The following is a 14,529-nucleotide window of genomic DNA, read 5'->3' as shown; positions in this document are numbered from 1 at the left end:
ACCTTGCATTCGTCTTTCGAAACATCTTTTCGAAAAGGGGAATGAAGGGGTTATCTGTTAGTGGGATGAACTATTATGCTTGCCTCTCAATGCTGTCCCTGGTGATACTCACACCATTTGCTATTGCAGTTGAAGGACCTCAGATGTGGTCTGCTGGATGGCAGACTGCACTTTCACAAATTGGTCCTAACTTCGTATGGTGAGAAAATTTTCTTGATTAGCTTTGTCACAAACTCACATCACTAACATCTTACTACAGTAACTTATTCTTTCATGTTATAATTGACATGGAAAAAAAATTAAACCCTAGTTTATCTAAGAGCAGTTTAGAAATGAAGGTTATGATTTAACATGCATGTTAAAGCACTACTAACGTCTAAGTACTACTATTGCAGTAATGTTGACTAAAGTTGTTACCTTCACGTGGCAAGGAATAACTTTTAGCTACAGTTTATATAATTGCAATCTCGAAATGAAAGCTTACACTGCTTTTCTTTGAGTTTTAGTTTCTTGCCTTCTCTTTGAATACCTCTCTACATCATTCATTCTGGCAAGGTAAAGTTGCTTTTCTTTGAATTTCTGGAACAATAAAAAAATCACAATGAGATTTTTGCCCTCATCATCATCAACCACATACCAATCTATTACAACATCCCTCCAAAATCATCAAGTAACAAGTCTTACATTAAATAATAATAGTTTACCAAACATCCAAAATCATCCAAGTACATAGCATCCAAATGCATATTACATAATATCCAAATATATATCATCTAACAAGTAACAAACTAATCATGCAGTAGATTCTCTCCATCCATCATTTGGAATAATAAATTTTTGCGATATTCCAAAGGGCATCCAAGTAAAGCTCTCAACATCTTCGGGCGTTGAACAAGATACAAATAGCATTTAGAAATTCTATATTGCTCAACACCTAATTGAGTCAACAAACTCCACACTTCATTCTCAGGAATGGGAAGTTCATTTGACTTAACCATTTCATGTGTTGAACTCATAATGGCTTGAGCTACATGGTCAATTGCTTTGCTTATACTGTCATCATCAACTTTACCTTTCTTTGCACTCTTGTTCTTTGATGATGCTCCAACAAAAGAGTTAGCTTGAGATTTAGTTGGTTCAGAATTAGGAGTTGGAATTTGAACATCCTCATTAATTGCATTTGAATTATCCAAATGAATTTCTTGTTGAGAGATCATAAATTCAACTTCATCAATGGTTTCGAACTGATTTTCACCAATATTATTCTCCACTTCCATGCTAGTCCTTTTCTTTCGCATTTCTGACGCAGTGTTGGCATGTTGTCCTGTAGCCCTATCTTTCCCATATAATTGAACTAACTTTTCATAATTTCGAATAGGCTTGCTCTTCCATTCGGCAGCTGCTGGTTTGATCTACAAATTACAATATAATTGTATCAAACATTCATTCATAGATAGTATCACAAAAGAAAATCAAATATATTTTTTAAATGCATACACACCTCAATTAGTTGTTGCCAAACTTCAGGTTCAGCACTGAAGAATTCTGTGATGGGATCCCATGCAAAACCACTCATACCATTTTTGAATATATCATAACATGAAAACCAGCCTCTTTTAATATGTTTCATGCGATTTTGAACCTTATCCTTATCGATAAATTTGTCGAAAATTTTTCTTTCAATTCATTCACAATATTTTCGAATGCATGTGTAGTAAAGGTTCCGCCAACCCTGTTGCCTATATTATGTTGGTTCAAATATGCATCAATAAGAGCATCATCCATTACTTTATTCCAAACACACTGATTATTCGCCTTGTTTGCACTTGCATTTTCACTTTGCCAGTCCTTCTTTTTTGGCATCCTTAAAAATTAAAATATAGTAACAATCAAACATAGAATCACATAAATAGTCATATGACATAACATTCAAGTAACATAATAAATTAAAATGTCAACATTCACAATCATCCAATTACAAGAAAATTTATCCAAAACCACAAGATAAACAAATTAACATAAATATCACATATTATAATCTAACCACATAGCCGCAGCTATGGAATCCCTAATCAATTCTCCCCTTCTTGCATCTTCATTGTCATCTCTATTTCTATGATTTTCTTCTTGATGATCACTATTATTATTAAGTTCAGCATCAACCTCGGCAAGCAATCCCTCATCTGGATCAACATTAATCAAATAATTGTGCAAAATACAACAACAGAGAATAATTTCTGTTTGAGTTTCAACTCCATAATTTGGCTCTGTTGAACTTCCTATAATAGCAAATCTCTTCTTAAGAACTCCAAAAGCTCTTTCAATTGCATTGCGCAAGGAAGAATGTCGAAGATTAAATAACTCCCGAGCATTTCGTGGTGGATTGCGGCTATATTCTTTCAAATGATAACGTTCTCCTCAATATGGTGTAATAAGACCACTTTTCAACATGAATCCAGCATCAACAAGATAGTATTTTCCTAAAAAAATATGTTATTAAATTGTAAAAGCAAGAAAAGCCTAATCACAATATATTTCATTTGATTTACCTTTTGGGATTTTAAGATACTCTTGTCTGGTTAATGCATTTTTTATTATTCTTGAGTCGGATGCTGTCCCTTCCCACCCGACTAAGACATAAGTGAATTTCAGATCAAATGTGCATGCTGCTAAAACATTTTGTGTTGGAAAATCCTTTCTACCATGAAACTTTCGGGCATCAGAGGGAGAAACTTTAACACGAATATGTGTTCCATCTATTGCTCCAACACAATCCTGATACACCATGTTTAAATTATTAATAATTATGAATATATAGACATTAATCTATACTAGTCAAAAGATAAGAATAATATGTTTACCTTAAAAAATGGTTAGAATCGATTGCTAGTGAAGATTTCTGAATGAACTTGTGACCCATCCGGTTGTTTGAGAAATTTATCCTCCAACTCCATTATAGCTCTTAAAACATTATGGAAATGACGACTCACTGTTTCTCCCGATCGATAGAAAAAGAATCCAAGTTCACGATTTGTAACATTGTGACCTAGCAAATAGAGTGATTTTGCTACTTGTTCTTCTACAGTAATCCTTGTGGTAGGTCGTAAACCACCTTCTTTGACTAAAAGATTATACAATCCCACAAATGCAGAATGACTCATTCTAATTATACTATGACATTGATCATTAGTTAGCAATTTTGTCATTAATTCATTTCATACATGTTCCCCTTCTAATAGTACAAGACGAGGAATTTGATTACTTTGTTTGTCCCTATTTCGCGCATACCAAGCCACAACCAAACAAACAACTTGTGTCGATGCGAGTTGATGCATACGATGCAACTTAATGAAATCATTATGTTTATCGTTTTGATCACCCATCTATAATCAAATAAGTAAAAAAAAAAATTAATATCATACAAGATATTCATACTGTTAAATAGAAAGTAAAAAAAATCTAAGAAAATTTTTTGTTAGATCTAAATTTTGTAAGATAGTTCATACCCATTTATTTTTAGAAAGATAAAACTAATGGAGACCTAATTCCATAATCTAAAATCAAGTCATTGCAGAAGCATCAAGCAATGTATGTTGAGTATGATCATAACAATTGTCGAGCATTTACGTTCGCATGGTAATCGCTGTGTTGGATGACCACTGTAGGTTTGGAATCACACAGTAATATTTTAGAGCAAAATGACAACTCCATATCTAAAAGAGAACTTTTTTTTATAAATCTAATCTAGAGGAAATTTGGAAATAGTAAATTTAGTTGTTATACAGTCATGATGCTCCATGAACAATTACAAGATTTAATCACAAAAGAGCTACTTTACATGATGCTCCTACAGTGGTCATACATATCTAAAACAAAAAAAAAGGCTTGAGGAAGACTAAAAAAAGGTGGTTTACGTCTCAACCTGCACACATAATAAAAAAAAAAGGCTTAAGGAAGATAAAAAAATGACAACTCCTACTTTACGTGATGCTCCTACAGTGGTCATGCATGCTTATCTCTATCTCAGTAATTCACGCATACTGCAATAATCAGTAAGTAAACCAGACAAAAAGAAAAAAAATTGCAGATGAAAGCTTGAGGAAGAAAAAGACCTGAAGCGATGAGACGGAGCTTCTGTGTGACGACTGCGTTGGGACGGCGATGAGACGGAGCTTCTGTGTGACGGCTGCGTTGGGATGGAGAGGAGCGATGATGCAAAACCTAATAGATAAATTGTTTTAATAATTAATATTTTAATATAAGGGTAAAATTGAAATAAATGATTTTTATATTTTTCTTCCCCTTCCTTACACTCCGATTCGGGGTGTAAGGAATTATGTCGATTCATAGACATACAAGGGGAAAGCTTGCCCTCCTTAACTCACTCCATCCCAAACAAGGGCTAATATTCTTTTTCCCCTTCCTTACCCTTCTCTCCCTTTCCCTCACCTCCTCCCAAACAGAGTGTTAGGAACAAGGGATTAAGGTTGACCTTGAGAAAGGGAAATTCGACTAGTTGATCTTCGGTTCACACGCAGAAAAGAGCTTTCTCCATCCCGAATCGTGTCCTATTCGCTTTCCTCTCCGAACGACAGGATCTTTTGAAGATATTTCAGATATTGTCATATATGGCGAGAACTTGTGAAGTTTTCTCGGTCTTTTGACATTACCTAAATTCGTTGTCCAAAAGGCTAACGATTTGTGAAGTCGTTGCCGGAAGCTTATGAAACTATCGGAGAATAATTCATCATCATCGGAATAGTTTCGATCAATTTGTCCTAAATCGACGGTCAACGATTGACCACCGAAATTGCATCGAAAATATGATTTCCGATGATAGTTCGAAAGCTCCGGAACGACCACGACAAATGTTGTTATGTGGTTTTCGGAATAAGATTTTTCTCGATTCGATCGTCATCGATCATTGGCTAGTATCGAAGACGATGACGCGACTTGTGGCTTCCGAAGTCATCTAGACGAGAGCTTGGCGTGGATCACCAGTAGAGGTGAAACTCCGATGAGGACCGCTTAATTGATGTCAACACGACTCAACGTCATCATCTGTGAGGTACACGTTTAGAATAATTTACTATTCTAAAAATTTTAATTTCTTGTCATGCCTTGTACATGTTATTTCCTGCTTATGCATGTGTGTGTTGTTTAATAATTAGTCTTAATTATTTGTATATTTCCACTGCGCACATTTGCGAAACGTGTAAATATATGCATTGCACTGGGACGATTCCAATAATTTCAACATGTGAAGTCGTTGAAACAGAGTTTGAGTGTAGCCAAAAGAAGGAAGTAAACTCTCATCTTTTTCTTCATCTTCTCCCAGTCGATGATCTTGATCTTGGCTTATTTCTCTTGTGAGCATCGTAGTTGTTCCCACCATGTGGATGCTCGACCCTTGAGTGGGATAACAACCAACTTTACTTTCATCCGATCGGGCACCTCCTTCTAATAAAATTTCTTTCTATTTCATTGAGCCAATCAACGAATCCTTCTACTTATAATGTTTTTGAAAACTCAAGTAGATCAATTCAAAAATCGAAGTCTACATATTGTTCCTCTCGATTTTGACACTCAAGCCCCTATCATGGTGGTGGTAAGGGTTGTCGAAGGTGGATGCGAAATCACAGTCATAGCTCCTTCGATCTTCAAAATCCCGCGTCACCAAACGTTGAGTTAGTTCTACGACCTACCTCCACAAATCCTTAATCGTCACATCTTGAAGGTACGATCACAGCATTGGGCTTCCTCCATCGGAGCTTGATTATTGTGATGACCGCCACAACCACAATGACCTTCCATTGGATTTGATGCGCTCTGATATCAACTGACGTCGGACAGAATAGTAATTATTTTGGAGGCGGAAGATTGGAGGAGAATTGGGGAGAGAACAAGTTCGAGAAATTTGAAAAAATGAGTAGAAAGCCATGACGACACCACTTCTAGATTTTTGCAAAAAAAAATTTATTTAATCAACCAAAACTTCTCGTCCCCTAAACATCAACTCATAAGATGTTTATATAAACCCAAACCCTAAAAAAATTTCTAATAAAAAAAAAATTCTTAACAGACTCGAAATCTTAAAAATCCTACTAAAATTTTTTAATAGACTAAAAATCCTAAATGAACTTAAAATTTCTAAAATAAAAATATAAAAAATTTCAAAACTATTCTAATATAAAAAAACTCTAACTCTAAAAATTATAAAAAATAATAATAAAATCTTCAAATCATCCTGCATCAAAAACCTACTACAAGTTGTTTCAAATGATGCTAATGATTGCAAGTATAGTCAACTAAAGATTCGTAATCAATTGATTGATGCGGGAATATTTGAGGAATCGAATAAAATGGTCTTAAGTGCATAATTTAGTCAAGGCATTCAATTAGAGATTAATGGCCAGTCGATTGATGACCTTGGATGGATTCATAACAGAATTCTACATGAAATAATTGTACTAATCGACTAGTGAATTTTGAATGAAGGAATAGTCCCATGAACCTATCACAAGTGAGAGAAAAATCATATCAGTTGACTAATAATGTTTCACTAGTCGACTGATATACACAATGTTAGAAAATTTCGTGCTAGTGAAGCTCTTCATAGAGGAGGTGTTTGATTAGAGTTTAGAAATTTGAACAGAAGTAACTATTTACAAAAACAAAACCATTATTTATTATATTCATGAGCCTTATTTATGTTACCATAATTCCTACAATGCTAATCGTGTAAGAGCGTTCTCCACTTTTAATATTTTATTAAAAAGTAGAAAAGTAATGAATTTTAAGAATGATTCTCTTAAAGGATTATAGGCTATGGACGTAGTGATTTTAGGAAATTGTGAACCACATTAAATAATATATTTCTGATATGCTTTTTTTTTAATGCTTTTATGTTATTATCACTACTAATATTTATGAGTTATTGCTGAGATTGTAATAAGAGAAAAAAAGATTTTTAATTGCATATACGTAGGTTATTCATCCCTCTCCTTTAGTGATTTAACACACCTACTTGGGGCCAACAACTAGAACTCTTTTTAAGATTGATTAGGGCAACTTTTGTTATATTGTCTGACCCTTTAGGTTGAAAAACATAGGGGAAACTAATCACAAATTTATGAATAAGATCTTTAGCCGCCAGATTGGTTGAAATATTAAAGTAGACATAGATGACATTCTAGTAAAATTGGCTTGAGTAACCAACCTCATCTGAGACATAGAGGAGACCTTGAGATGACTAAGAAGTACAATATAAAGTTAAACTCGAACAGGTGTGTATAAAAGGTCCAAATTGGAAATAATTTTAGTTACATGGTGATGAGAAAGAGATTGAAAATCAATTTGAAAAATGTCAAAACACGAGTTATCTTTTGTGGCAAAAGGTGAAACTGTCAACTTAGCGGCCCCTTTAGGGTGGTCCCACACATTCTAGTAAATCACGTGAGGCATTTGCCCTAACGTAGCTGGCCTTTTGCATGGGTAGGTCAAGTAGTCAGCGAGGTATTTTGCACTTGCTGTGAATTGATTTCAAGACTCATTATGACAAACACTCAAGTAGATATAAACTCCGCCAACCTGTGGGGGCATGAGTTTTCTTTGAAACCTACCAGAGGTGCAATACTTGTCTCAAAATTAACTTTATAATAATTTTGACTAATTATGTAGTAATTTTATCCAAAATTAGTAGGTATATTAAAATTTCTAAATGATCAATTTTTACCAAAATTGTTAAATTGATATATTATTCAATTTTCTAAAAAATTAATTTCTTCTTAAATTTATAAAATTTATATCTTTTTAATGTCTATTATTTTAAAAAATATATATTGTGATATTTTTGTAAAAAATTATATATTTTTAGATAATTTTTAAATTTTATAAATTATATACTAGTTTTAAAAATCTATAACATTTTTTTTATTATTTTACTTTCTTTTATTTTAAAATTTTTTTATTTTGACTTTTTTACTAGAACACCTAATCATCTACGTAATGTTGTGCTAGCACAAGCACATGAAAACTTATTTACACTTTGTGAATTGACTCTAATGACTCATTTTGAAGAGGATTTATTAGTGATAGATTTGTGGACAATAAATTTATGGATAATGATTAAAATATAATAGTTAAAACACTATAAAAATATAAAGTATTAGCAATGAAAATTTGCGGCGAATATTTTTTATCGCAAATTGACGACACAATTTGCAACGAAATACAATTTCATCGTCAATTTACAATGAAATTTGCGACGAAAATAATTTAATTGCAGAAGTTGCGACGTAATAATTTTTATCGTGAAAATCATTACAAAACTAACTTTTGTCGCAAAAATTGTTGTTCATTGACACGAATCGAGTATTCGTCGTCAAAATTTGGCGACACACCAATGATTCGTCACCATTTTGGCGATGAATTTGGCGACAAATAAAGATTCGTCGTCAAAAATCCTAACTTATCCCCCAATCCCGATCCCTTTCTCCTTCGCGATTTTCCCTTTCTCTCCACGACTCTCTCCTCTCCTCAGCCACCCCGCGACCTAGATCTCGGGTTTTCTCCTCTTTGATCCCTCCGACGACTGCGACGACGAGCTAGGCGATAGTACAAAATGGTAAAATCCCTAATTTTCCTTCTCTTTTCCCTTTCTTCTGCTCCAGGCGGCCCGCTGGCCGATCGCCGACCGCGGTTTAGGCCCTTGGCCAGCTGCAAACCGTGGCTTAGCCCGCTAGCCGACCGTCGGTCGCGACTCCGATCGATGCTCGATCGCCGACCTGGCTCGGGTAGATGCCCGGCTGCTGGCCATAACTCAAGCCGCTGCCTGGTCGTTGAGCGTCAATTAGACCGCTGTTCGATCATCGAGCACCGATTAGGTTGCTGCTCGATTGCCATTTAGGCCGCGAGCCAACCCCCGCTTATTGTTTTCAATATAATTCTATTAATTATCTTTGTTAGATAATCTAACTTTATAATTTTATTTGTGCATGCCCCATTTTGAGGTGCGCTTCAAGTCTTCAGATACACTTGGTTTTGTTCACCTATTTTAGGTATAATTTTGATTATTGTTATAAAAATTTAGCATGATTGACTTATGGTTGTTAATGTGGTAGTAGTAACCTTTATATATAATAGTTTTGTTTAATAAATTACTAAATTAAAAATAAAAAAATGTAGAAAGAAAGGAGTTGGATGTATAAAAAGAACAAACCTAAACGTAGAAATTTAAATGATGAGTTTATTGTTGGGTTGGAATAATTTTTGAATTTTGCTCCTACTAATGTTGAGTTTATGGATGGAGATAAGATGTCCTTACAAAAAATGTCATAATGATAAATTTTTATAGTCTGACAAAGTTTGCGAGCATCTTTATAGATTTGATTTTACCCCAAATTATTATAATTGGGCATGTCATGGTAAACCATTTCTATCTGACAAGAATTATAGGTAAAACATACAAGTCTCAGGTAGTGGTGATCAGAATTATTACAATCAATTAAATCCACATTAGAGGATGACAATTGATGCAGGAGGTCATAATTTCTTTCATAATCTGAGTTTTGCAAGTTCTAGTTGTTCTCCAACAGATGAATAAATATTTACTACTTATACATCACCATTGGAGGGGGTACAAGAACAAAGTGTTTATGAAAAATGTGAATAATGAGACATATCTCAAATTTCAAGAAATGTTGAGTGTTGTAGATTGTTCCGACCAATTTGCTATGGATGGTTCAAACGTCGGTTCAGAATTGCTGACGTGCACGCTCCTTGAAGAGAATCGCTAGGAGAGATGAGAGAACCTGAAAAGTGCTCAAAAAGAGGGTTAGAATGACATCGGGGGTGGGGTCTGGCAAGTCACTCCGACGCTCAAGTTAGGGTTCGACGTGAGGAAGGAGTTAAAGGCTTGGGGAAATTAGGGTAGATGTGCGCGTCCCTGTACCCAAAGGCATAGGTTACCTTTTTATAGCAGTTGATCTCCAAGATATTCGTAACCACTTGAGAAGTATTCTATCATACTCGTTCTGCTTTTGGAGCGATTTTGTCTGTTTATCTATATTATTCTTGCTTTTATGGAGGAATCAGTTCTATTTTATCCGGATTAGGCGGAACGACCAAGTCTTCAATAAATGTCGCGTGTTGGAAGGGAATCTTGAATACAAGAATCTGGCTAGAACCGAGTCATGAGGTCGGCATATGATGCTGAGACCAAGTCATGAGGTCGACATGTGGTGCTGAGACCAAGGTATGAGATCGGGTTGTGGGGTGGGTGATATGTAAAGATTGTACCAAGAGCTCGGTATGCGCTTGAAGAAACCGACTGAGGCCAGAGAGAGAGAGTTCGGTCCATGCTTAAGGAAGCGTACAGAAAGAGAAATCGGGACCTCCAAAATTAAGGAATATTTATTTTTACTTATTTTCTGGATCGGGTGAGAGAATGTTTATTTTTCTAGTATCTTTAATTCCATCAAGTAAAGGGATAAGAGAGTACAACTAACCTTACAAACCTTAATTCTGTATGTCCAAGGTTTCAATTCTTTGCTCGGCCAAGTTTCTGCTCCTCTCGGTTAGCGAGGCACTATCCACTAACACCGGCCAGTTAAAGTAGAGCCGAAGAATACGGGTGATTGGGGAGGACTTTTAGTCGGTTGCTTGCCAATAAGTTGTTGATAGGTTCTTGTCGTCAGCGGCTTTGACGGGCGGATGTCACTGCCCTCGACTAAGCTGATCGGAGAAAGACGGAACAGAAGATGAAGGCTTTTCTTCTCGGCCGTAGCAGAACAAGGGTGTGAGGGAGGGAGCAATCACTCGAGCTAGGGTAGGGTTCTTCAATTTCCGGCGAGGGCGGCGGCGGCTCTGTATCGCGGCAGAGGAAGGGATCGCGGCGGCAGGGCAATGGCGATCAGTGGCGGCGGTAGGGCCTCTTCTCCGTGCCGCGGGCGACGAAGGCGACGGTCTTCGTGTGAGGAGGACGAGAGGAGGCGGCGGAGGAAGGATGGGACAAGGGGTTAGGGTTTCAGCCGCCACCACCTTATAGCTCTTCCTCCCCGAAGATCTCGGCGTCGGACGCAGCGTCAGCGTTGCGATTGCGCGGAGGAGGAGCGAGCGGCCGAACAGTGACTCCCTGTTATAACGAGGAATCACAGTAACATTCAAACGAGTTTTTGGTTTGGGGTTAATCCTTCTTTAAACTTAGAGGTTACTGTAATAAATCAGATTTAATCTTAATTCATTTGGTTCACTAATTAAACAAATTCTAATTTAATCCAAATTAATTTTGTTCCATTCGTCTTCATCTTCTCATCCCTTTAATTTTATCAAAATCCATTCCATTATGCACCAAACTAAATTGGTTTAATTTAATTCAAAATTGATCATCTAAAAATTTTAAAAATATTAATTATAATAATAAAATTCACATATCTTACATTAAATAAAAATTTCTTTTTTTTTGACAAAATCATAGAGACGATATTGTCGCAGCTTTCTCTTCATTTTTCTCAATTTCTTATATATACTTGTTTTCTCCACAACTCTTCTCTAATCTTCTGTCTTCAAAATAATCGTTATTTTATTTAAAGATGTCATCAGGTACCCGATGATTATATTTATCAGGAAACGATTACAAACAAGAACAAATACATTATTTTATATATATTTATCTCAATAAAGAGCTAGTAAACAATATAATAGAAAAGTTTCCATTTATTTATTTATTTGGATAATTATATTAAGACGGGATCCATACTCCCGGCCCGTCTACAACAACAGGAGTAGAACATGCGTGTGTGCATATTCCTTCTAGATTTGGATAGGTTCAAAAAACAACGAAATAATTTGAGACTTTGTTTCTCCATCCGCCTTGCCATATCCATCCCCATCCTGATAAAAGAACTGTGCCGCCCGATTGGTGTTGACTATTACATTCTTGAAGTACTCCTCTAATGGAGAATCCCAAGTAAGAGATCCATTCAGTTCTCTCCAATATTTCATGATCAATTCTTTTATCTCCCTACGTGCCACTTCCTCTGAGACACCTTTCTCGTGCATGTAGCATTGAATACATTTCGCCACATCGCCTCTTTCTATCTCATCCTGCAGAAAGTAAGTAAATTAATGTTGTTTGATATTCCAATGAGTTTGATTAATTAATTACTTTGACTAGATACATACAATTAATGTACATTAGTACCGTATGTATATATATATATATGTATACCGTGGAAGTGGCCATATCATCGTAAAGACGAGTAAGTGTGCTGGAGGAGCGTGTGATCTGATAGTAGCTGGGGAAACTTTTCAAGGCCTCTTCAGTTAAGTCTTTGCTCACGCAGTAAGCATTAAGCAGAATGGTTGGAGCAGATATTGTTACCCATGCATTCTCCAAGTACTCGTTGAACTTGGGGGTTTGGCCGTGGTGGAACCATTTTGCTTCCTCAAAGTCAGCTTTCCATAGATCTCCCCACTGAAAATTTAATACCAATAACTCATTCAATAAAAAAAAGAAGATGAAAGAAGAAGAAAATTGAAATAGTGTCGTTTATAATTAATTTACTGCTCTCTTTAAGTCAGGCACAATGTTCAAGCCCTTCTCCTTCATAACCCGGTAGCCTTCTTCATGCACCAGGTTGTAGAGTGCAAAGAAAGCTAATTTCATGTACTCTGGAAGCTTGTCCATGGCAGTTAAGTCCCATCTGAAACAAAACACGCTCAAGCTTAGATTATATATATATATATAGTTGAGATATATAAACATGACTTGATGATTGTGAATGCGCTACTGTCACCTGTCGAAGGCATCAGTGAGGAGCTGGAGTTCATCCAAGGTTCCATAGACATCGTAAATATCATCGATCAATGTAATAAAACAGATTGCCTTTGTTTCGATCATTCTGCATCTCCAGCTATCTGGTTCATAAGTGATACCAACTGCCCACAGATAGTTCTCAATTAATCTGTCTCTGAAAAATGGCAGCTTCTCTGAAAGCTCGAGCTCTGACCACCATCTGCATGTAAAAAGTAATTAAGCTTTAAAATTAATGTTATTATAAAAACTTGGAAAGTAAGATAATGAAATTAGTTTGATTAGTTAGTTAATTAATAAATTTACCTGGAGAGCTCTCTGAGTTCGCTCTTGTACATGTCCTGAACCAGATTGAAGTCGTGCTTAGCAAACTCCAGCAGGAGAGGGTTGACGATGGTGTCGTCGCCACTGCATGCTTCAATGAACCACCTGTGCTGCACTCTCTCCAACCGCCAATTCAGTGGAAGCTGCAGCGCATGGGCCACTTGTTCTCTGAGACCGCCAGACTCAGGAACAGATCCGTCCTCCATGAATCCTTTCAGCTGCTCAGTCGCAAAATCCATGGCTTCCTTCAGCACACTCTCTCCTTCCTTCTCCCAGTAGGAAGCTTCGTACAGACTCAGAAGCCCTCTGATCGGGTTCTCACACCGAGCTTCGAAGTTTCCCTTCTCGTCTCTAAATGTCTCGAACAAGTCTAAGTAATATATATAATTTTGCAGACAGCAAGCAACAGACATGATCGATCAAAACTGTGAATTAATTAAGCGATTGATATATTAATTAGTGATATATCATTGATTAATATAATTAATTACCTTGTGAAACAGAGAAGCCACTTGCTCTGAGGAGCCTGAAGAGCAGCGATGTGGCATGGAGATCGTCCTTCAGCTGCGAGCTCACGTAGTCTAAAGACGCATGAAGACGACTTAAAACGCCTGCGATCTCGTCTTTGAAGTGGTAAGCCACGCCGAGCTGTTGCAGATGGTCGATCAGTTGAAGCTGCTCTGCTACTTGCTGTTTCTCGAGTATCAGATTCCTGGTTTGCTCCTTGAGTACGTTTATTCTCTCACGTTTCTCTTCTCGTTGAACCTGCTGAAATCAAAACAAAACAAAGGTTACAGTACATAAAAATTTCGACGATCGACCGACTGCGACTACGACTACGCTCACATACCGTGGAGGTGCTCGTGAGGAATTGCACACTCTCGTCCTTCCATATGTTTGGGTGATAATTCCCCGACCGCCGCAAGGGATCGCAAATAGACATTGCTTGACGAGTAGCCATTTCCGCTCTTCTTTTGCAATCAAAACACAGATCGGGCGGCGGCGACGGATCGGACTCAAAAACTCTGTCTTCCCGCGGCGACGAAGGCGAAGGAGGCGGCGACGTCTTCCAGCGGCGACGAGGCGGGATTTTATTTCGTCGCCACGGAGGGAGCGGGCGACGCGGGAAAATCGTTCCACGTCAGATGTCGCGGACGCGTCGCGGACGAGAGTCGCGCAGCGTCTGTATATATATATATGCTTTATAATAATAAATTTTAATTAACTCAAAATATGTCATTCATATTGTTTCATATACAATCAATTTTGGAATTATAAATTTCATAGAATATCACTTTGGTGATTCACGAACTCCAAATCCATAATATATAATTTCAAATCACATTGGTGATTCACTTTGGTATTCTTTCATCATCATTATTTTTTTATAA

The 14,529-nt window shown here is 36.8% G+C and overlaps 1 protein-coding gene across 1 annotated transcript; it reads right to left on the bottom strand.

Moving 5' to 3' along the window:
* Window positions 1-11,747: 11,747 nt before the first annotated feature.
* On the bottom strand, window positions 11,748-14,241 carry LOC141830899 (monoterpene synthase 7, chloroplastic-like). Its single transcript, XM_074718346.1, has 7 exons — window positions 13,989-14,241; window positions 13,630-13,903; window positions 13,121-13,508; window positions 12,798-13,016; window positions 12,566-12,704; window positions 12,230-12,475; window positions 11,748-12,105 (listed from the first exon to the last, which is right to left on the bottom strand). Exons 1-7 carry the CDS (start codon window positions 14,097-14,099, stop codon window positions 11,812-11,814), a joined length of 1,671 nt encoding a protein of 556 aa, XP_074574447.1. The 5' UTR covers window positions 14,100-14,241; the 3' UTR covers window positions 11,748-11,811.
* Between the last annotated feature and the right edge of the window lie 288 nt (window positions 14,242-14,529).

This window comes from Curcuma longa, chromosome 6 (assembly GCF_044706935.1).
Source record: "Curcuma longa cultivar G26 ecotype Majalengka, Jawa Barat chromosome 6, ITB_CL_G26_1.1, whole genome shotgun sequence".
NCBI classification, from domain to species: domain Eukaryota; kingdom Viridiplantae; phylum Streptophyta; class Magnoliopsida; order Zingiberales; family Zingiberaceae; genus Curcuma; species Curcuma longa.
Note: the sequence above shows the minus strand (reverse complement) of the source record. Positions and strands in the feature narration are given on the sequence as shown.